The sequence below is a fragment of the Strongylocentrotus purpuratus genome, unplaced genomic scaffold (assembly GCF_000002235.5).
Source record: "Strongylocentrotus purpuratus isolate Spur 01 unplaced genomic scaffold, Spur_5.0 spur5_scaffold_6, whole genome shotgun sequence".
Lineage (NCBI taxonomy): Eukaryota > Metazoa > Echinodermata > Echinoidea > Camarodonta > Strongylocentrotidae > Strongylocentrotus > Strongylocentrotus purpuratus.
The window spans coordinates 52983-68566 of record NW_022145612.1 but is presented as its reverse complement, the minus strand read 5'-3'; the positions used below and the strand labels follow the sequence as shown (position 1 = coordinate 68566).

General features: G+C 39.5%; 1 protein-coding gene across 5 annotated transcripts in view; it reads right to left on the bottom strand.

Annotated features, from left to right (window-relative positions):
- The window catches only part of LOC591150 (AP-4 complex subunit epsilon-1), a 52406-nt gene extending 40197 nt beyond the window's left edge, over positions 1–12209 (bottom strand). For 2 of the 5 annotated variants that reach the window (XM_011663450.2, XM_030972250.1), the window contains exons 1-4: positions 12081–12201; positions 9501–9626; positions 7992–8063; positions 5967–6090 (exon numbers count right to left, since the gene is read on the bottom strand). In XM_011663450.2, coding sequence (XP_011661752.1) covers positions 5967–6090; positions 7992–8063; positions 9501–9611 — 307 coding nt within the window. In that variant the 5' untranslated portion in view covers positions 9612–9626; positions 12081–12201. Of the gene's footprint in view, positions 1–5966; positions 6091–7991; positions 8064–9500; positions 9627–12080 lie in introns of those variants that run through there. The other 3 variants (XM_011663451.2, XM_790728.4, XM_030972252.1) reach the window with 3 other exon arrangements.
- Between the last annotated feature and the right edge of the window lie 3375 nt (positions 12210–15584).

The following is a 15584-nucleotide window of genomic DNA, read 5'->3' as shown; positions in this document are numbered from 1 at the left end:
ATCCCTGATGTGAGTTAGTCCCTTGGTCAGGCCTCTTTCTCTTCACTTACACATCAATCCTGATGTGAGTAGGTCCCTTGGTCATGTCTCTTTCTCTCCACTTACACATCAACCCTGATGTGAGTTGGTCCCTTGGAAATGTCTCTTTCTCTCCACTTACACATCAACCGTGATGTGAGTAGGTCCCTTGGTCATGTCTCTTTCTCTTCACTTACACATCAACCCTGGTGTGAGTGCGAGTTAGTCCCTTGGTCATGTCTCTTTCTCTCCACTTACACATCAACCCTGATGTGAGTAAGTCCCTTGGTCATGTCTCTTTCTCTCCACTTACACATCAACCCTGATGTGAGTAAGTCCCTTGGTCATGTCTATTTCTCTCCTCTTACACATCAACCCTGATGTGAGTAAGTCCCTTGGTCATGTCTCTTTCTCTCCACTTACACATCAACTCTGATGTGAGTAAATCCCTTGGTAATGTCTCTTTTTCCACTTACACATCAACCCTGATGTCAGTAAGTCCCTTGGTCATGTCTCTTTCACTCCACTTACACATTAACCCTGATGTGAGTAGGTCCCTTGGTCATGCCTCTTTCTCTCCACTTACACATCAACCCCGATGTGAGTCTCTTGGTCAGGTCCTTTTCTCTCCACTTACACATCAACCCTGATGTGAGTAGGTCCCTTGGTCATGTCTCTTTCTCCCCACTTACACATCAACCCTGATGTGAGTAAGTCCCTTGGTCATGGCTCTTTCTCTCAACTTACACATCAACCATGATGTGAGTTAGTCCCTTGGTCATGTCTCTTTCACTCCACTTACACATCAACCCTGATGTGAGTAAGTTCCTTGGTCATTTCTCTTTCCCTCCACTTACACATCAACCCTGACATGAGTAGGTCCCTTGGTCATGTCTCTTTCTCTCAAATTACACATCAACCCTGATGTGAGTAGGTCCCTTGGTCATGTCTCTTTCTCTACATTTACACATCAACCCTGATGTGAGTAAGTCCCTTGGTCATGTCTCTTTCTCTCCACTTACACATCAACCCTGATGTGAGTAGGTCCCTTGGTCATGTCTCTTTCTTTCCACTTACACATCAACCCTGATGTGAGAAATCCCTTGGAAATGTCTCTTTCTCTCCACTTACACATCAACCCTGATGTGAGTAGGTCCCTTGGTCATGTCTCTTTCTCTTCACTTACACATCAACCCTGGTGTGAGTGCGAGTTAGTCCCTTGGTCAGGCCTCTTTTTCTCCACTCCTTGGTAATGTTATCTTCTCTCCACTAACACAACAACCCTGATGTGAGATAGTCCCTTGGTCATGTCTCTTTCTCTCAACTTACACATCAACCCTGATGTGAGTAAGTCCCTTGGTCATGTCTCTTTCTCTCCACTTACACATCAAACCAGATGTGCGTAAGTCCCTTGGCCAGGTCTCTTTCTCTCCACTTACACATCAACCCTGATGTGAGTAAGTCCTTAAGTCATGTCTCTTTCTCTCAACTTACACATCAACCCTGATGTGAGTAAGTCCCTTGGTCATGTCTATTTCTCTCCACTTACACATCAACCCTGATGTGAGTAAGTCCCTTGGTCATGTCTCTTTCTCTCCACTTACACATCAACCCTGATGTGAGTAAGTCCCTTGGTCATGTCTCTTTCGCTTCACTTACACATCAACCCTGATGTGAGTAAGTCCCTTGGTCATGTCTCATTCTCTTCACTTACACATCAACCCTGATGTGAGTAGGTCCCTTGGTCATGTCTCTTTCTCTCCACTTAAACATCAACCCTGATGTGAGTAAGTCTCTTGGTCAGGTCTCTTTCTCTCTAATTACACATCAACCCTGATGTGAGTTAGTCCCTTGGTCAGGCCTCTTTCTCTTCACTTACACATCAATCCTGATGTGAGTAGGTCCCTTGGTCATGTCTCTTTCTCTCCACTTACACATCAACCCTGATGTGAGTTGGTCCCTTGGAAATGTCTCTTTCTCTCCACTTACACATCAACCGTGATGTGAGTAGGTCCCTTGGTCATGTCTCTTTCTCTTCACTTACACATCAACCCTGGTGTGAGTGCGAGTTAGTCCCTTGGTCATGTCTCTTTCTCTCCACTTACACATCAACCCTGATGTGAGTAAGTCCCTTGGTCATGTCTCTTTCTCTCCACTTACACATCAACCCTGATGTGAGTAAGTCCCTTGGTCATGTCTATTTCTCTCCTCTTACACATCAACCCTGATGTGAGTAAGTCCCTTGGTCATGTCTCTTTCTCTCCACTTACACATCAACCCTGATGTGCGTAAGTCCCTTGGTCATGCCTCTTTCTCTTCACTTACACATCAACCCTGATGTGAGTAAGTCCCTTGGTCAGGCCTCTTTCTCTTCACTTACACATCAACACTGATGTGAGTTAGTCCCTTGGTCATGTCTCTTTCTCTCCGCTTACACATCAACCCTGATGTAAGTCCCTTGCTCATGTCTCTTTCTCTCAACTTACACATCAACCCTGGTGTGAGTGCGAGTTAGTCCCTTGGTCATGTCACTTTCTCTCAAATTACACATCAACCCTGATGTGAGTAAGTCCCTTGGTCAGGTCTCTTTCTATCAAATTACACATCAACCCTGATGTGAGTAGGTCCCTTGGTCATGTCTCTTTCTCTACATTTACACATCAACCCTGATGTGAGTAAGTCTGTTGGTCATGTCTCTTTCTCTCCACTTACACATCAAACCAGATGTGAGTAAGTCCCTTGGTCAGGTCTTTTTCTCTCCACTTTACATCAACTCTGATGTGAGTAAATCCCTTGGTAATGTCTCTTTCTCCACTTACACATCAACCCTGATGTCAGTAAGTCCCTTGGTCATGTCTCTTTCACTCCACTTACACATCAACCCTGATGTGAGTAGGTCCCTTGGTCATGTCTCTTTCTCTCCACTTACACATCAACCCTGATGTGAGTAAGTCCCTTGGTCATGTCTATTTCTCTCCTCTTACACATCAACCCTGATGTGAGTAAGTCCCTTGGTCATGTCTCTTTCTCTCCACTTACACATCAACCCTGATGTGAGAAAGTCCCTTGGAAATGTCTCTTTCTCTCCACTTACACATCAACCCTGATGTGAGTAGGTCCCTTGGTCATGTCTCTTTCTCTCCACTTACACATCAACCCTGATGTGAGTAAGTCCCTTGGTCATGTCTCTTTCTCTCCACTTACACATCAACCCTGATGTGAGTAAGTCCCTTGGTCATGTCTCTTTCTCTCCACTTACACATCAACCCTGATGTGAGTAAGTCCCTTGGTCATGTCTCTTTCTCTTACGTGAGTTGGTCCCTTGGTCATGTCTCTTTCTCTCCACTTATACATCAACCCTGATGTGAGTAAGTCCCTTAGTCATGTCTCTTTCTCTCCACTTACACATCAACCCTGATGTGAGTTAGTCCCTTGGTCATGTCTCTTTCTCTCCACTTACACATCAACCCTGATGTGAGTAAGTCCCTTAGTCATGTCTCTTTCTCTCCACTTACACATCAACCCTGATGTGAGTAGGTCCCTTGGTCATGTCTCTTTCTCTCCACTTACACATCAACCCTGATGTGAGTAAGTCCCTTGGTCATGTCTCTTTCTCTCCACTTACACATCAACCCTGATGTGAGTAAGTCCCTTGGTCATGTCTCTTTCTCTCCACTTACACATCAACCCTGATGTGAGTAAGTCCCTTGGTCATGTCTCTTTCTCTTATGTGAGTTGGTCCCTTGGTCATGTCTCTTTCTCTCCACTTATACATCAACCCTGATGTGAGTAAGTCCCTTAGTCATGTCTCTTTCTCTCCACTTACACATCAACCCTGATGTGAGTTAGTCCCTTGGTCATGTCTCTTTCTCTCCACTTACACATCAACCCTGATGTGAGTAAGTCCCTTGGTCATGTCTCTTTCTCTCCACTTACACATCAACCCTGATGTGCGTAAGTCCCTTGGTCATGCCTCTTTCTCTCCACTTACACATCAACCCTGATGTGAGTTAGTCCCTTGGTCATGTCTCTTTCGCTACACTTATACATCAACCCCGATGTGAGTAAGTCCCTTGGTCGTGCCTCTTTCCCTCCACTTACACATCAACCCTGATGTGAGTTAGTCCCTTAGTCATGTCTCTTTCTCTCCACTTTCACATCAACCCTGATGTGCGTAAGTCCCTTGGTCATGCCTCTTTCTCTTCACTTACACATCAACCCTGATGTGAGTAAGTCCCTTGGTCAGGCCTCTTTCTCTTCACTTACACATCAACACTGATGTGAGTTAGTCCCTTGGTCATGTCTCTTTCTCTCCGCTTACACATCAACCCTGATGTAAGTCCCTTGGTCATGTCTCTTTCTCTCAACTTACACATCAACCCTGGTGTGAGTGCGAGTTAGTCCCTTGGTCATGTCACTTTCTCTCAAATTACACATCAACCCTGATGTGAGTAAGTCCCTTGGTCAGGTCTCTTTCTCTCAAATTACACATCAACCCTGATGTGAGTAGGTCCCTTGGTCATGTCTCTTTCTCTACATTTACACATCAACCCTGATGTGAGTAAGTCTGTTGGTCATGTCTCTTTCTCTCCACTTACACATCAAACCAGATGTGAGTAAGTCCCTTGGTCAGGTCTTTTTCTCTCCACTTTACATTAACTCTGATGTGAGTAAATCCCTTGGTAATGTCTCTTTCTCCACTTACACATCAACCCTGATGTCAGTAAGTCCCTTGGTCATGTCTCTTTCACTCCACTTACACATCAACCCTGATGTGAGTAGGTCCCTTGGTCATGCCTCTTCCTCTCCACTTACACATCAACCCTGATGTGAGTAAGTCCCTTGGTCATGTCTCTTTCTCTCCACTTACACATCAGCCCTGATGTAAGTCTCTTGGTCAGGTCCTTTTCTCTCCACTTACACATCAACCCTGATGTGAGTAGGTCCCTTGGTCATGTCTCTTTCTCCCCACTTACACATCAACCCTGATGTGAGTAAGTCCCTTGGTCATGGCTCTTTCTCTCAACTTACACATCAACCATGATGTGAGTTAGTCCCTTGGTCATGTCTCTTTCACTCCACTTACACATCAACCCCGATGTGAGTAAGTCCATTGGTAATGTCTCTTTCTCAACTTACACATCAACTCTGATGTAAGTCCCTTGGTCATGTTTCTTTCTCTTATGTGAGTTAGTCCCTTGGTCATGTCTCTTTCTCTCCACTTTGATATGAGTAAGTCCCTTAGTCATGTCTCTTTCTCTCCACTTACACATCAACCCTGATGTGAGTTAGTCCCTTGGTCATGTCTCTTTCTCTCCACTTACACATCAACCCTGATGTGAGTAAGTCCCTTAGTCATGTCTCTTTCTCTCCACTTTTACATCAACCCTGATGTGCGTTAGTCCCTTGGTCATGTATCTTTCTCCACTTACACATCAACCCTGATGTAAGTTAGTCCCTTGGTCATGTCTCTTTCGCTACACCTATACATCAACCCCGATGTGAGTAAGTCCCTTGGTCAGGCCTCTTTCCCTCCACTTACACATCAACCCTGATGTGAGTAAGTCCCTTAGTCATGTCTCTTTTTCTCCACTTTCACATCAACCCTGATGTGCGTAAGTCCCTTGGTCATGTATCTTTCTCTCCACTTACACATCAACCCTGATGTGAGTTAGTCCCTTGGTCATGTCTCTTTCGCTACACTTATACATCAACCCCGATGTGAGTAATTCCCTAGGTCATTTCTCTTTCTCTCCACCTGCACATCAACCCCAATGAACATTGCTTCAAAACTCAATCATGTCTTGGATGAAAGAAGATGCTACTTACAGGTTGGTTACTATACATAACTGAACACCGGTATGTGTGATTAATATACATCTGTAAGAACATAGAGCCAACATATAAACATCCTCAGAAGTAAATGTGTCAAACTGGATACATCTTACCAACTCTTTTGTTGAGGAGCACTCCTTGTTGGGCCATCTTAATAGCATGAATGTAAGCAAAGTTAGCTGACTGGCCTAGCATCTCACAATAGATGAGTCGAACCATGAATTCTTTCATCTTTTTCTACAAGAAAAAAACCAAAACAAAACAAATTCCTGAATATTAATATCTCAATGTTCTGTCTATGATTTATGATTAATTTGAGTGTGGATATCTGAAAAGGTACTCCAAATTAAGATGATTGCATAACTTTACACTAAACCTTTCTGCACTGACCTTTCTTATCCGTGAGTAAAAAATATGTTAGTTATAGTACATTTGTATCTGTCATAATAAGACGGATTTGTGGGGTAATACTAATGTGGTAACATGACTTAACAACAAAGTGAGTAATAAAACGTAATATTAATCAGTGAGTAAAAATATGTGAAACAGTAATAGTACATTTGTATCTGTCATAATAAGACGGGTTTGTGGGGGTAACACTAAAGTGGTAACATGGCTTGATAACAGAGGACAGGAAAAAAAAGAAGTTAGAAGATAGATGAAACTGTCAGCTTTTGACAATTAAGAATGCAGTCATCCGTAGACTGTGGCTGTGAAACCAACAATACAAAACCATTGGCACAGATATAAACCATATTTTATGAAGAACTTTGGGATATGGTATTGCATCTCCAACATGCCGCTCCCTAAACTCAATCCATTAATGACCCCTTGACCTTTGATATCTGACCTGATGAACCACAAATCTATTCAATGCACAGTGATGAACCACCAATCTGTTCAATGCACAGTGAAATTATAAATATATTATTTACTGGTTCATTTTTTAATGATGGAATTTCATCACTTTTACTGAGACCAAAACAGCTAAATGTAACATAAAACCCAAGAATTTCTCTATTCCTATAAATCAAACTGTGATTACACTGGTGAACTTATTACTTGACGATTCATACATTTTAGTATGATATTAACAAACTTAAACCATTTTTTATTTTAAAAATAGCTACAGAACTGTTCTTGTATTATTTGCCCCTGTATTTAGTACCATATTTGTTATTGTATTTGTTAAAGTTCTTGATACCATATTTGTTATTGTATTTGTTAAAGTTCTTGATACCATATTTGTTATTGTATTTGCCTTTGTAGTTATTACCATATTTGTTATTGCATTTGTTATTGCATTTGTTATTGCATTTCATTTGTTATTGTATTTGTTATTGTATTCATTAATGTATTCGTTATTGTATTTATTACCATATTTGTTATTGTATTTGTTATTGCATTTGTTATGTTATTTGCCTTTGTATATATTTGTTACTGTTCTTGTTATTGTATTTGTCATTGTGATTTTGTGACCCTGCCTCTTGTCAGTCGAGGAGGAAGTATTTTAATTCTTATGACAGAGGACCTGAATATTTTTCATGTAACTTCTTTGATTTTCTTCTTCTGAAATAAAGATGATTTATTTAATACATGTACCTGAGTCAAGCTCGATCAGAACTGCTTCCATAATTGCCAAATAAATATAGTAATTTCTTTTGCTTACAATTTAACATTGTCAGCTTTGATCTCTTTCACCAAAAAATTCATCAGCTCCTCATTTCATGCCTTTTCCAAATTGAGCTAAGTTTTGATATTGCCTCAAAGGTATTCAAGTTGCACAACAATACATTTTTCTGGAATTAAAAAAAAAATCATTGTTTAGAGGGCCACATTACCCTATAAATAATAGTCACAATTTTGATAAACTTAATGGTTTATGATTCTATACATGATAGTTAATGGTATATCATTTCTTATCATCACTATTATTCTTATCACATCGGTCCTGAGATAATTATAAGAACATTATAGAAATTGTAGAGGAGAATGTCAAAGTTCCCTTGCTTGCATAAATATAAAAACAAGCACCAATCAAAATATAATTACCAAAATATCTAGCATTTCGGTACTGTATTTTGTATTGTCAGGTCAAAATTAACTAGAGACATATTGAAAGATAAAGAATAACCTACCAGTGAGACATCGGGTTGGGACAAATTCTGTCTTATAAGATCCAGCTCCTTTTGCACAATACGCTCTTCTTCCTATACCAAGAAGAAAGTAAGTAATCAATGTTTTTGTTACAATAAAAAAGAATGGATTTCATTGTCAGCCCGAAAATCGCTCAATTTCGTGATTGTGTACAAAACATATGGAAGTTTCATTTTTCCAAAAAGGAGATAAAACAGTGGTTATTTGGTCTTGTTTATAATTTAGGTGTTTTTTTTGCGGTTCAACATAGTTGAATTATAGTAAGAATTAAAAATGAAACAACAAAAACAATAAAATACATAAATTAAAAAAATAAAGAAATAGATAACAAAAGGAATAACCTGGCTCTTCCAATTTTTTGTGTGTATTATTATCCCAAATGGTCTAAAGAATATTAAGGCTGTGCATAACCGAGTAATGAGGTACTCGAGTACTGTTACACTCCCAGGCTTACAGGCGAATACTAGAATACTCGTACGCCATGTATTTTTTTGCCACCACCATACTACGGCAGCAGTAAATTCCGGGTCCGTCTCAAAAAACTCACTCAATTTTACTTTGATTTGCAGTTGAAGGCGCCGATTTAATAATAATAATAATAATAGTAAACAATGCTGTTTTAAAAACCAAAGATGACAAACTAATCCATCTTCCTCCGAGTCCCAACAGAAATCCGGACATTCGGTCCCAGTTTCTGAGTGGTGAGTTGACAGTGATTGAGCTGGGAAACATTTTACCCACGGTACCATGATGGCACTGGGCACAGGTAGGCGTCGGCCTGGACACTGCCAGGTGTACGGGCAAAAAAAAAAGGAAAAAATCGCGGCCGAGTATTCGAGTACGAGAAATCGTAGAAATCGTACTCTAGTAGTTGTCAACAACTTTTCGACTACTCGCCGTAGCCTTAGAGAATATATGTAGTGAAACTTATGTCTAAATACGAAAAATATATGATTTATGGGTAAATATGTGAATTGTATTATCTTATATGCATAAATTACCATAAATATGCAAATGAGTAAATTTTTCAACAAAAAAAATAAATTACCATAGTTATCTATACACTTCACTTGACGGTGATTGGCTGTTCAACAGCCGTGATCATAGGGGGGGGGGGGGGGAGGTGGCGGAGGGAGGGCGTTTCAAAAAGCTGCTCGTAAAGTTACGCATAACTTTACGAATGACTGATTAATATGTAAAGCCAAATGGGATGCTCAATCATTTTTAACTGCATCAACTAAAGTTGAACTGTGCAGATTTAGATTAACATTCTCTTCATAACAAATGTTTAATGCAAAGTTTATTTATTTGCCATAATTTAATTGAGGTTATTGAAAATATAGTCACACTTTGTTAAAACATCAGGAAAAACTTTTGGCATCCTATCTGGCACATCATATTAAAATCGTTCATAAAGTCATATGTAACTTTACAAACAGCTTTATGAAACACCCCCAAGGCTAGATAGGGTTAATAGAGTTCTAGATTACCCCTTTTGAGTTGGACCTCCTGATTGCTCTAATGAGACTGTAGAAGCCACTAGATATAGCAGTGTTCCTTGGTCCACCTATAAAGCCAGAATATGACAATGCCTTGTCCATGGTTGTAGTCTTGACCTATGAGAAAGAGAGAATTGAGTCATCAATGACAGGGTTAAGATGTACATACAATCTCAGAAATGTTGCGATTTTTGGTAATCTGATAAAAGAACCTGAGGCTTTCGGTCTATATTACTCTTTGCATGTAACTAAGAAAAGAAGGAGAAGAACACTCAACTTGCTCGATTCATACTGCAACAACAGCATCACTTAATTGTAGCAACATTACTATCTTCTGTGTGTAATAAAAAAAATCTCAAGACACCCTATTACCCACACTTGTTAAGTTAGCGACCTTATTGATGAATTGCTTAGTTTACAGTCGCTACCACATGTGCGCGCCTGCACCCCACCGTCACTAAGATATGCAATTGTATTGTGCAGCAGTTTACTGTGAATCCTGTGAGAAAGTATATAATAAGTCTTCTTTTTTAGGAAAGATACTGCAAAGAAAAGAAAATTGACACGAAACAGGTAAGAAACATAACGACTGTTAAATCATGACCATTTCATGTAGTTGAATAATTGATAAATATTTACATCATTTTCGGTATGTTTTTTAGTAGGGTATCTGCCTGGCGCTAGTTCAAAGGTCTATTCAAAATTTGACCCGTAACTCCGGCATGGAGATACCCTACTAGTAAAACATACCCAAAATGAAGTAAATAGTCATCAAATATCAAATAAAGATTATGTTTTAAAAGTTGTTATGTTTCTTACCTGTTTTGTGTCAATTTTCTTGCTTTTTTTTAAAGTATTTTTTCGGAAAAACAATAATATTATTAGTATACACCGAGGGCGATCGTGGGTTGCAGGCGGGCGCGTGCACGTGAAGTTATCTACCGTAATGTCTCAGATCCTCATTATGGTAGATAACTTCACACAGGCGCGTGCGCGCCCACCCACAACCCACGATCGGCCTCGGTATGCCCTTGTATTGTGCAGCGGTTTGCCGTGAAACCTGAGAAAAAGTATATAGACCTTTACTATAGAGTCTAGACTAGATCTAGTAATATCATTGTTTTTTTCGAAAAATACTCCAAATATAACAAGAAAATTGACACGAAATATATAACTTTTAACTCATGATCTTTATTTGGACATTTAATGAATATTTACTTCATTTCGGGTATGTTTTAGTAGGGTATCTCCATGCCGAGCCGGAGTTACGGGTCAAATTTTGGATAGATAGGTCTAGGTTTCTGAATAAGCGCCGATCTATTTAGATCTAGGTCTAGACCGAAAGCTTCAGTCTCTCTAATCGTCGGTTGTTCCACTGAGACTACGTCTGGCTCCACTAGACCTCCGATTATTTCGGGACTGTACGGGACTGTACAGAACAAATGGTTCGGTTTGACCGGACCGCGATGAATGAGATATGCAACGAGATTTTCACTCTTTACATCCTCATAACTGCTGCAATTATAATAAAAATTAAAAATAACATATATATAACTTATTTGACTTACGATAGCTTGCTCATTTAGATCCTAAATTAATGATTAATCCGAGAAAGTCTCGTCGTCAACATTATCCGTCTTGGTACGTTTTAGTTGATGAATATTCATTTTTCTTTTCGAACGTCCAATAGCTACCGTAGCTACGTACGATTCAGCCCGGCTTGACCAACGAACTCCCACGAAACGAGTGCTCTGATTGGCCATTGGCTATGTTTTGGTAGGAATTGACCCGGAAATATATATCGGCCGCCGGGTCGATATAGCTCTATGTTCTAGTGCATGAACGTGCATGAACGTACTGTTTCACACTTCAAAGATACAAATTGGATAAATTCATATAAGTAAGTCTGAAAATTTCACATTCTATGATAGGTTAGCAAATTTTGAAAACTGTAATTAGGAGATATAGTCTATAGACCGACCTAATTTACATCTGATTTAGAAATCAGAAAATTATATAGAAGTCTAGACCTAGATCTAGAAAGAAAATCGGGAAGAAAATGTCGTGAACGAAAAGATGTTCATAGCTACCCCCACGGTACGAGATCTCTGGGTTGGGGAATGACAACAAATGTCAGTTTTATTAAAGAAATGACCCAAATCAGATGGTTATTTCTGTCTAATCTACATCTAGGTCATCATAGGGTCTATTCTAGATCTAGACTAGGCGTCATGAATCGTCACTAAAATTAAAGTACCGATTTTTAGTGAAATCAGTTGAGTTTTGTACAGTGGTGTTTGAAATATTGAGAATCAATAGACCAGCTTTTAATACACAGCCAGGATAGTAATGCATCTAGAATATCGTAGTCATGGTAGTCGTACTCAGCTCAGAAGCCTAATTATGCTAATACGCCCGGGTATTGGCCTCCATACATGTATAAGAACGTGTGGGACTGTAATATACTAATATCCTAAAAATGAAAGAAACTTTTGATACAACATTCTACCCTGAATATCGGTGAAAACAACCTTTGTGCCTATTCCTATATTTCACGTGGACCTTACTTACAAGGAACGTACTTCAATCAGTGAAATCAGGCCTTAGATGTGAGTAAATTCGGATCATTTCATTCATCGCGTCAGATTCCATGTAGTCTACTATGTAGACTACATGATACACATCTGTTGTTATTGTTGTTATTGTTAATTGTTGGCGTTTAGATGGCGCTCTTCAATCTTGTCAGATTATCTGCGCCACCCACTGATTTTTCCGTAGAGATCAGTGGCGCCACCGCGTTCCTTCTTTGGTGTTCATCTTTTCGAACTTGATCTCATGGCTTACTTTTACTGATGGGGGAACTGTCTTTCCAGGCTCCTATTTTTGAGTTCAGAGTTAGCTTAGCTATAGGCCTATCTGTTTCAGGGAAGTGCTACTGTGCAAGATTAAAGTACAAGGCCAGTCCAAAAATAATTTACTTTCAATAGAAGCAGAAAAATCAGACAGACCAATCAAAAAAAGTAGTTATCCGATTTTGTTCAAACTTCTTTTGATTGGTTTGTCTGATTTTTCTGCTTCTATTAAAAGTAAGTTATTATTGGAGTGAACTTAATTGTCCTTTAAGTAAATTTAATTTCCCTTCACCATTAGAAGTGCATGTATAATCATAAGGATAACAGCTCTATGATTTTAATACTGATGATCATATTCAAATATTTCAATTATCATAATCATACACACACAGAGGAATTCCCTAAAAAGTAAAACAAATACTTCTCAACATATCGATTAAAAAAAAAAAAATTCCAATGGACGTTCACCATATTCCACTAGTAGTGCGCGGAGTGAGGTATTTTAGACAGCTCCTATTATAATTTTCAATGATTGATATTGTATTGAGTCTAATTCTTTCTGTACGTACGGATTGTCAACCTTTTATAATTCCCTCCCTCTGTTGTCTTGTGCCCGTTGTGTGCTGTGCCTTTTGTCGATGTGCTGTAGTCTTTTATTATTAATCATATTTTCTCTTTTCTCCTGTCTAGTCTCGTCTCTTGATTTTCTTTGTTGTTGTTGTGTGTGTACACTTTTTGTTTCTATACCACCTTTATCCTAATGTATCCTTAGGTAAATACAACTTTGTACCCCCATCAGAGGTGGCGTAGCGACTTCCAAAGTGAGGGGGCACCAACAAAAAAGGGCACTTTCTGGAAAAAGAGGGCATCTTCATAGGGAAATCTCAAAGCGAAAATACACAATTTTTTAGACATTAATTGCCGGGTATACCCCTAAATTGATAGCTTTGGAGATGTTTGTCAACCTTGTCCCCATCCCTATACATTATCTTGCAATAATTTCCACACTTAACTTTTTTTAAGGTTGGAAATGTTGGGTGGGGGTGGGGGGGGGGAGGGGTTGATCAAAATCTTTGCTCTTGGAAAATGAAATATCAAAGTACTCCATATACAAATAGAAACACAGAACTAATGTATTTTCAAAAAGTATAAAGCTTTATTTATTGACTACAGCCTTGCAAAATAACATAAAAACTATCACCACATAATATTGACAGATAATTGGTTTTCATGAGAAAAACATAATATTAAATAGCCCACACACAGAAAAACCGTATACTCGGAAAACTAGATGGAACTTTGACTGCGCGCAGTCGAAAATGATGCCTTCGTCATAGGGCAATTTTACATTTTACATTTCTCATATACATGTATGACCCTTTGATCTTTGACCTCATGACCCTAAAATCTACTCAGTTCATTGGCTCTGCAAGATGTCCCGAGTTTGATAGTAATCCATCTGTCAGTTCTAATGAGAATGCATTCACAAGCTGTTTTTGCATACATAATGAGCCCTGTGACCTTTGACCTTTCACCCTGTGACCCCAAAATCTAATCAGTTCATCGGCTCTGCAAGATACATACATGACCAAAGTTTGGCAGGAATTCATCAATTGGTTCTTCAGATAACGCGATCACAAGCTGTTTTTGCATACATAATGAGCCATGTGACCTTGGACCTTTGACCCCGTGACCCCAAAATCTAGTCAGTTCTTTGGCTTTGCAAGTTACATACATGACCAAAGTTTGGAAGGAATCCATCAGTCGGTTCTTGAGATAACGCGATCACGAGAACGGGACGTACGGACGGACGGACAACCCGAAAACATAATGCCTCCGGATACTTCGTAACGGAGGCATAAAAAAAAAGGTGGACACTATTTAAAAACAAGATTTCTTTCACCCATGAAAATAAATACAAATTTACTCTGTTTGAGATGATGTGCAATTGGAATCATACCATTCATGCATGAGTGAGTATAGCTACTTAAACTAGATGGAATTCGACTGCGCGCAGTCGAAAATGATGCCTCCGTCATAGAGCAATTTTACAAACCAAAACAGAACACATTTTTTGAATTCAAGTTCAATTGTAATCCATTAACAGGTTCTCAGAATATCGTGATTACAAGCAATTTCTCATATACATATATGACCCTTTGATCTTTGACCTCATGACCCTAAAATCTACTCAGTTCATTGGCTCTGCAAGATGTCCTGAGTTAAATAGTAATTCATCTGTCAGTTCTAATGAGAATGTGTTCACAAGCTATTTCTACATACATAATGAGCCCATGACCTTTGACCTTTGACCTTATGAACCAAGAATCTATTCAATTCATTGGCTCTGCAAGTAACATACATGACCTAATTTTGGCAGGAATCCATCAATCGGTTCTTGAGAACGCGATCAAGAGCTGTTTTTGCATACATAATGTGCATTGTGGCCTTTGACCTTTGACCTCGTGACCCCAAAATCTAATCAGTTCATCTGCTCTGCAAGTAACATACATGACCTAAGTTTAGCAGCAATCGATCAATCGGTTCTTGAGATAACGCAATCACAAGCTGTTTTTGCATACATAATGTGCGCTGTGGCCTTTGACCTTTGACCTCGTGACCCCAAAATCTAATCACTTCATCGGTTTTGCAAGTAACATACATGACCTAAGTTTGACAGCAATCCATCACTCGGTTCTTGAGATAACGCGATCACGAGCTGTTTTTGCATACATAATGAGCCCTGTGACCTTTGACCTTTAACCTCATGACCCCAAAATGTAATCAGTTCTTTGACTTGGCAAGATACATACATGACCACAGTTTGGCAGGAATCCATCAGTCGGTTCTTCAGATAACGCGATCACGAGCTGTTTTTGCATACATAATGAGCCCTGTGACCTTTGACCTTTGACCTCGTAACCCCAAAATCTAATCAGTTCATCGGCTCTGCAAGATACATACATGACCAAAGTTTGGCAGGAATCCATCAATCGGTTCTTCAGATAACGCGATCACGAGAACGGGACGTACGTACGTACGTACAGACGTACGTACGTACAGACGGACGGACGGACGGACAACCCGAAAACATAATGCCTCCGGCTACTTCGTAACGGAGGCATAAAAATAAATGGGTCTCTCAGAGAAAATACAAAAAATGGGGCATCTGGCCTTGCAAATATTGGTGAGCATTTGAGGTATCCTACGGCTTGTCCCCAAT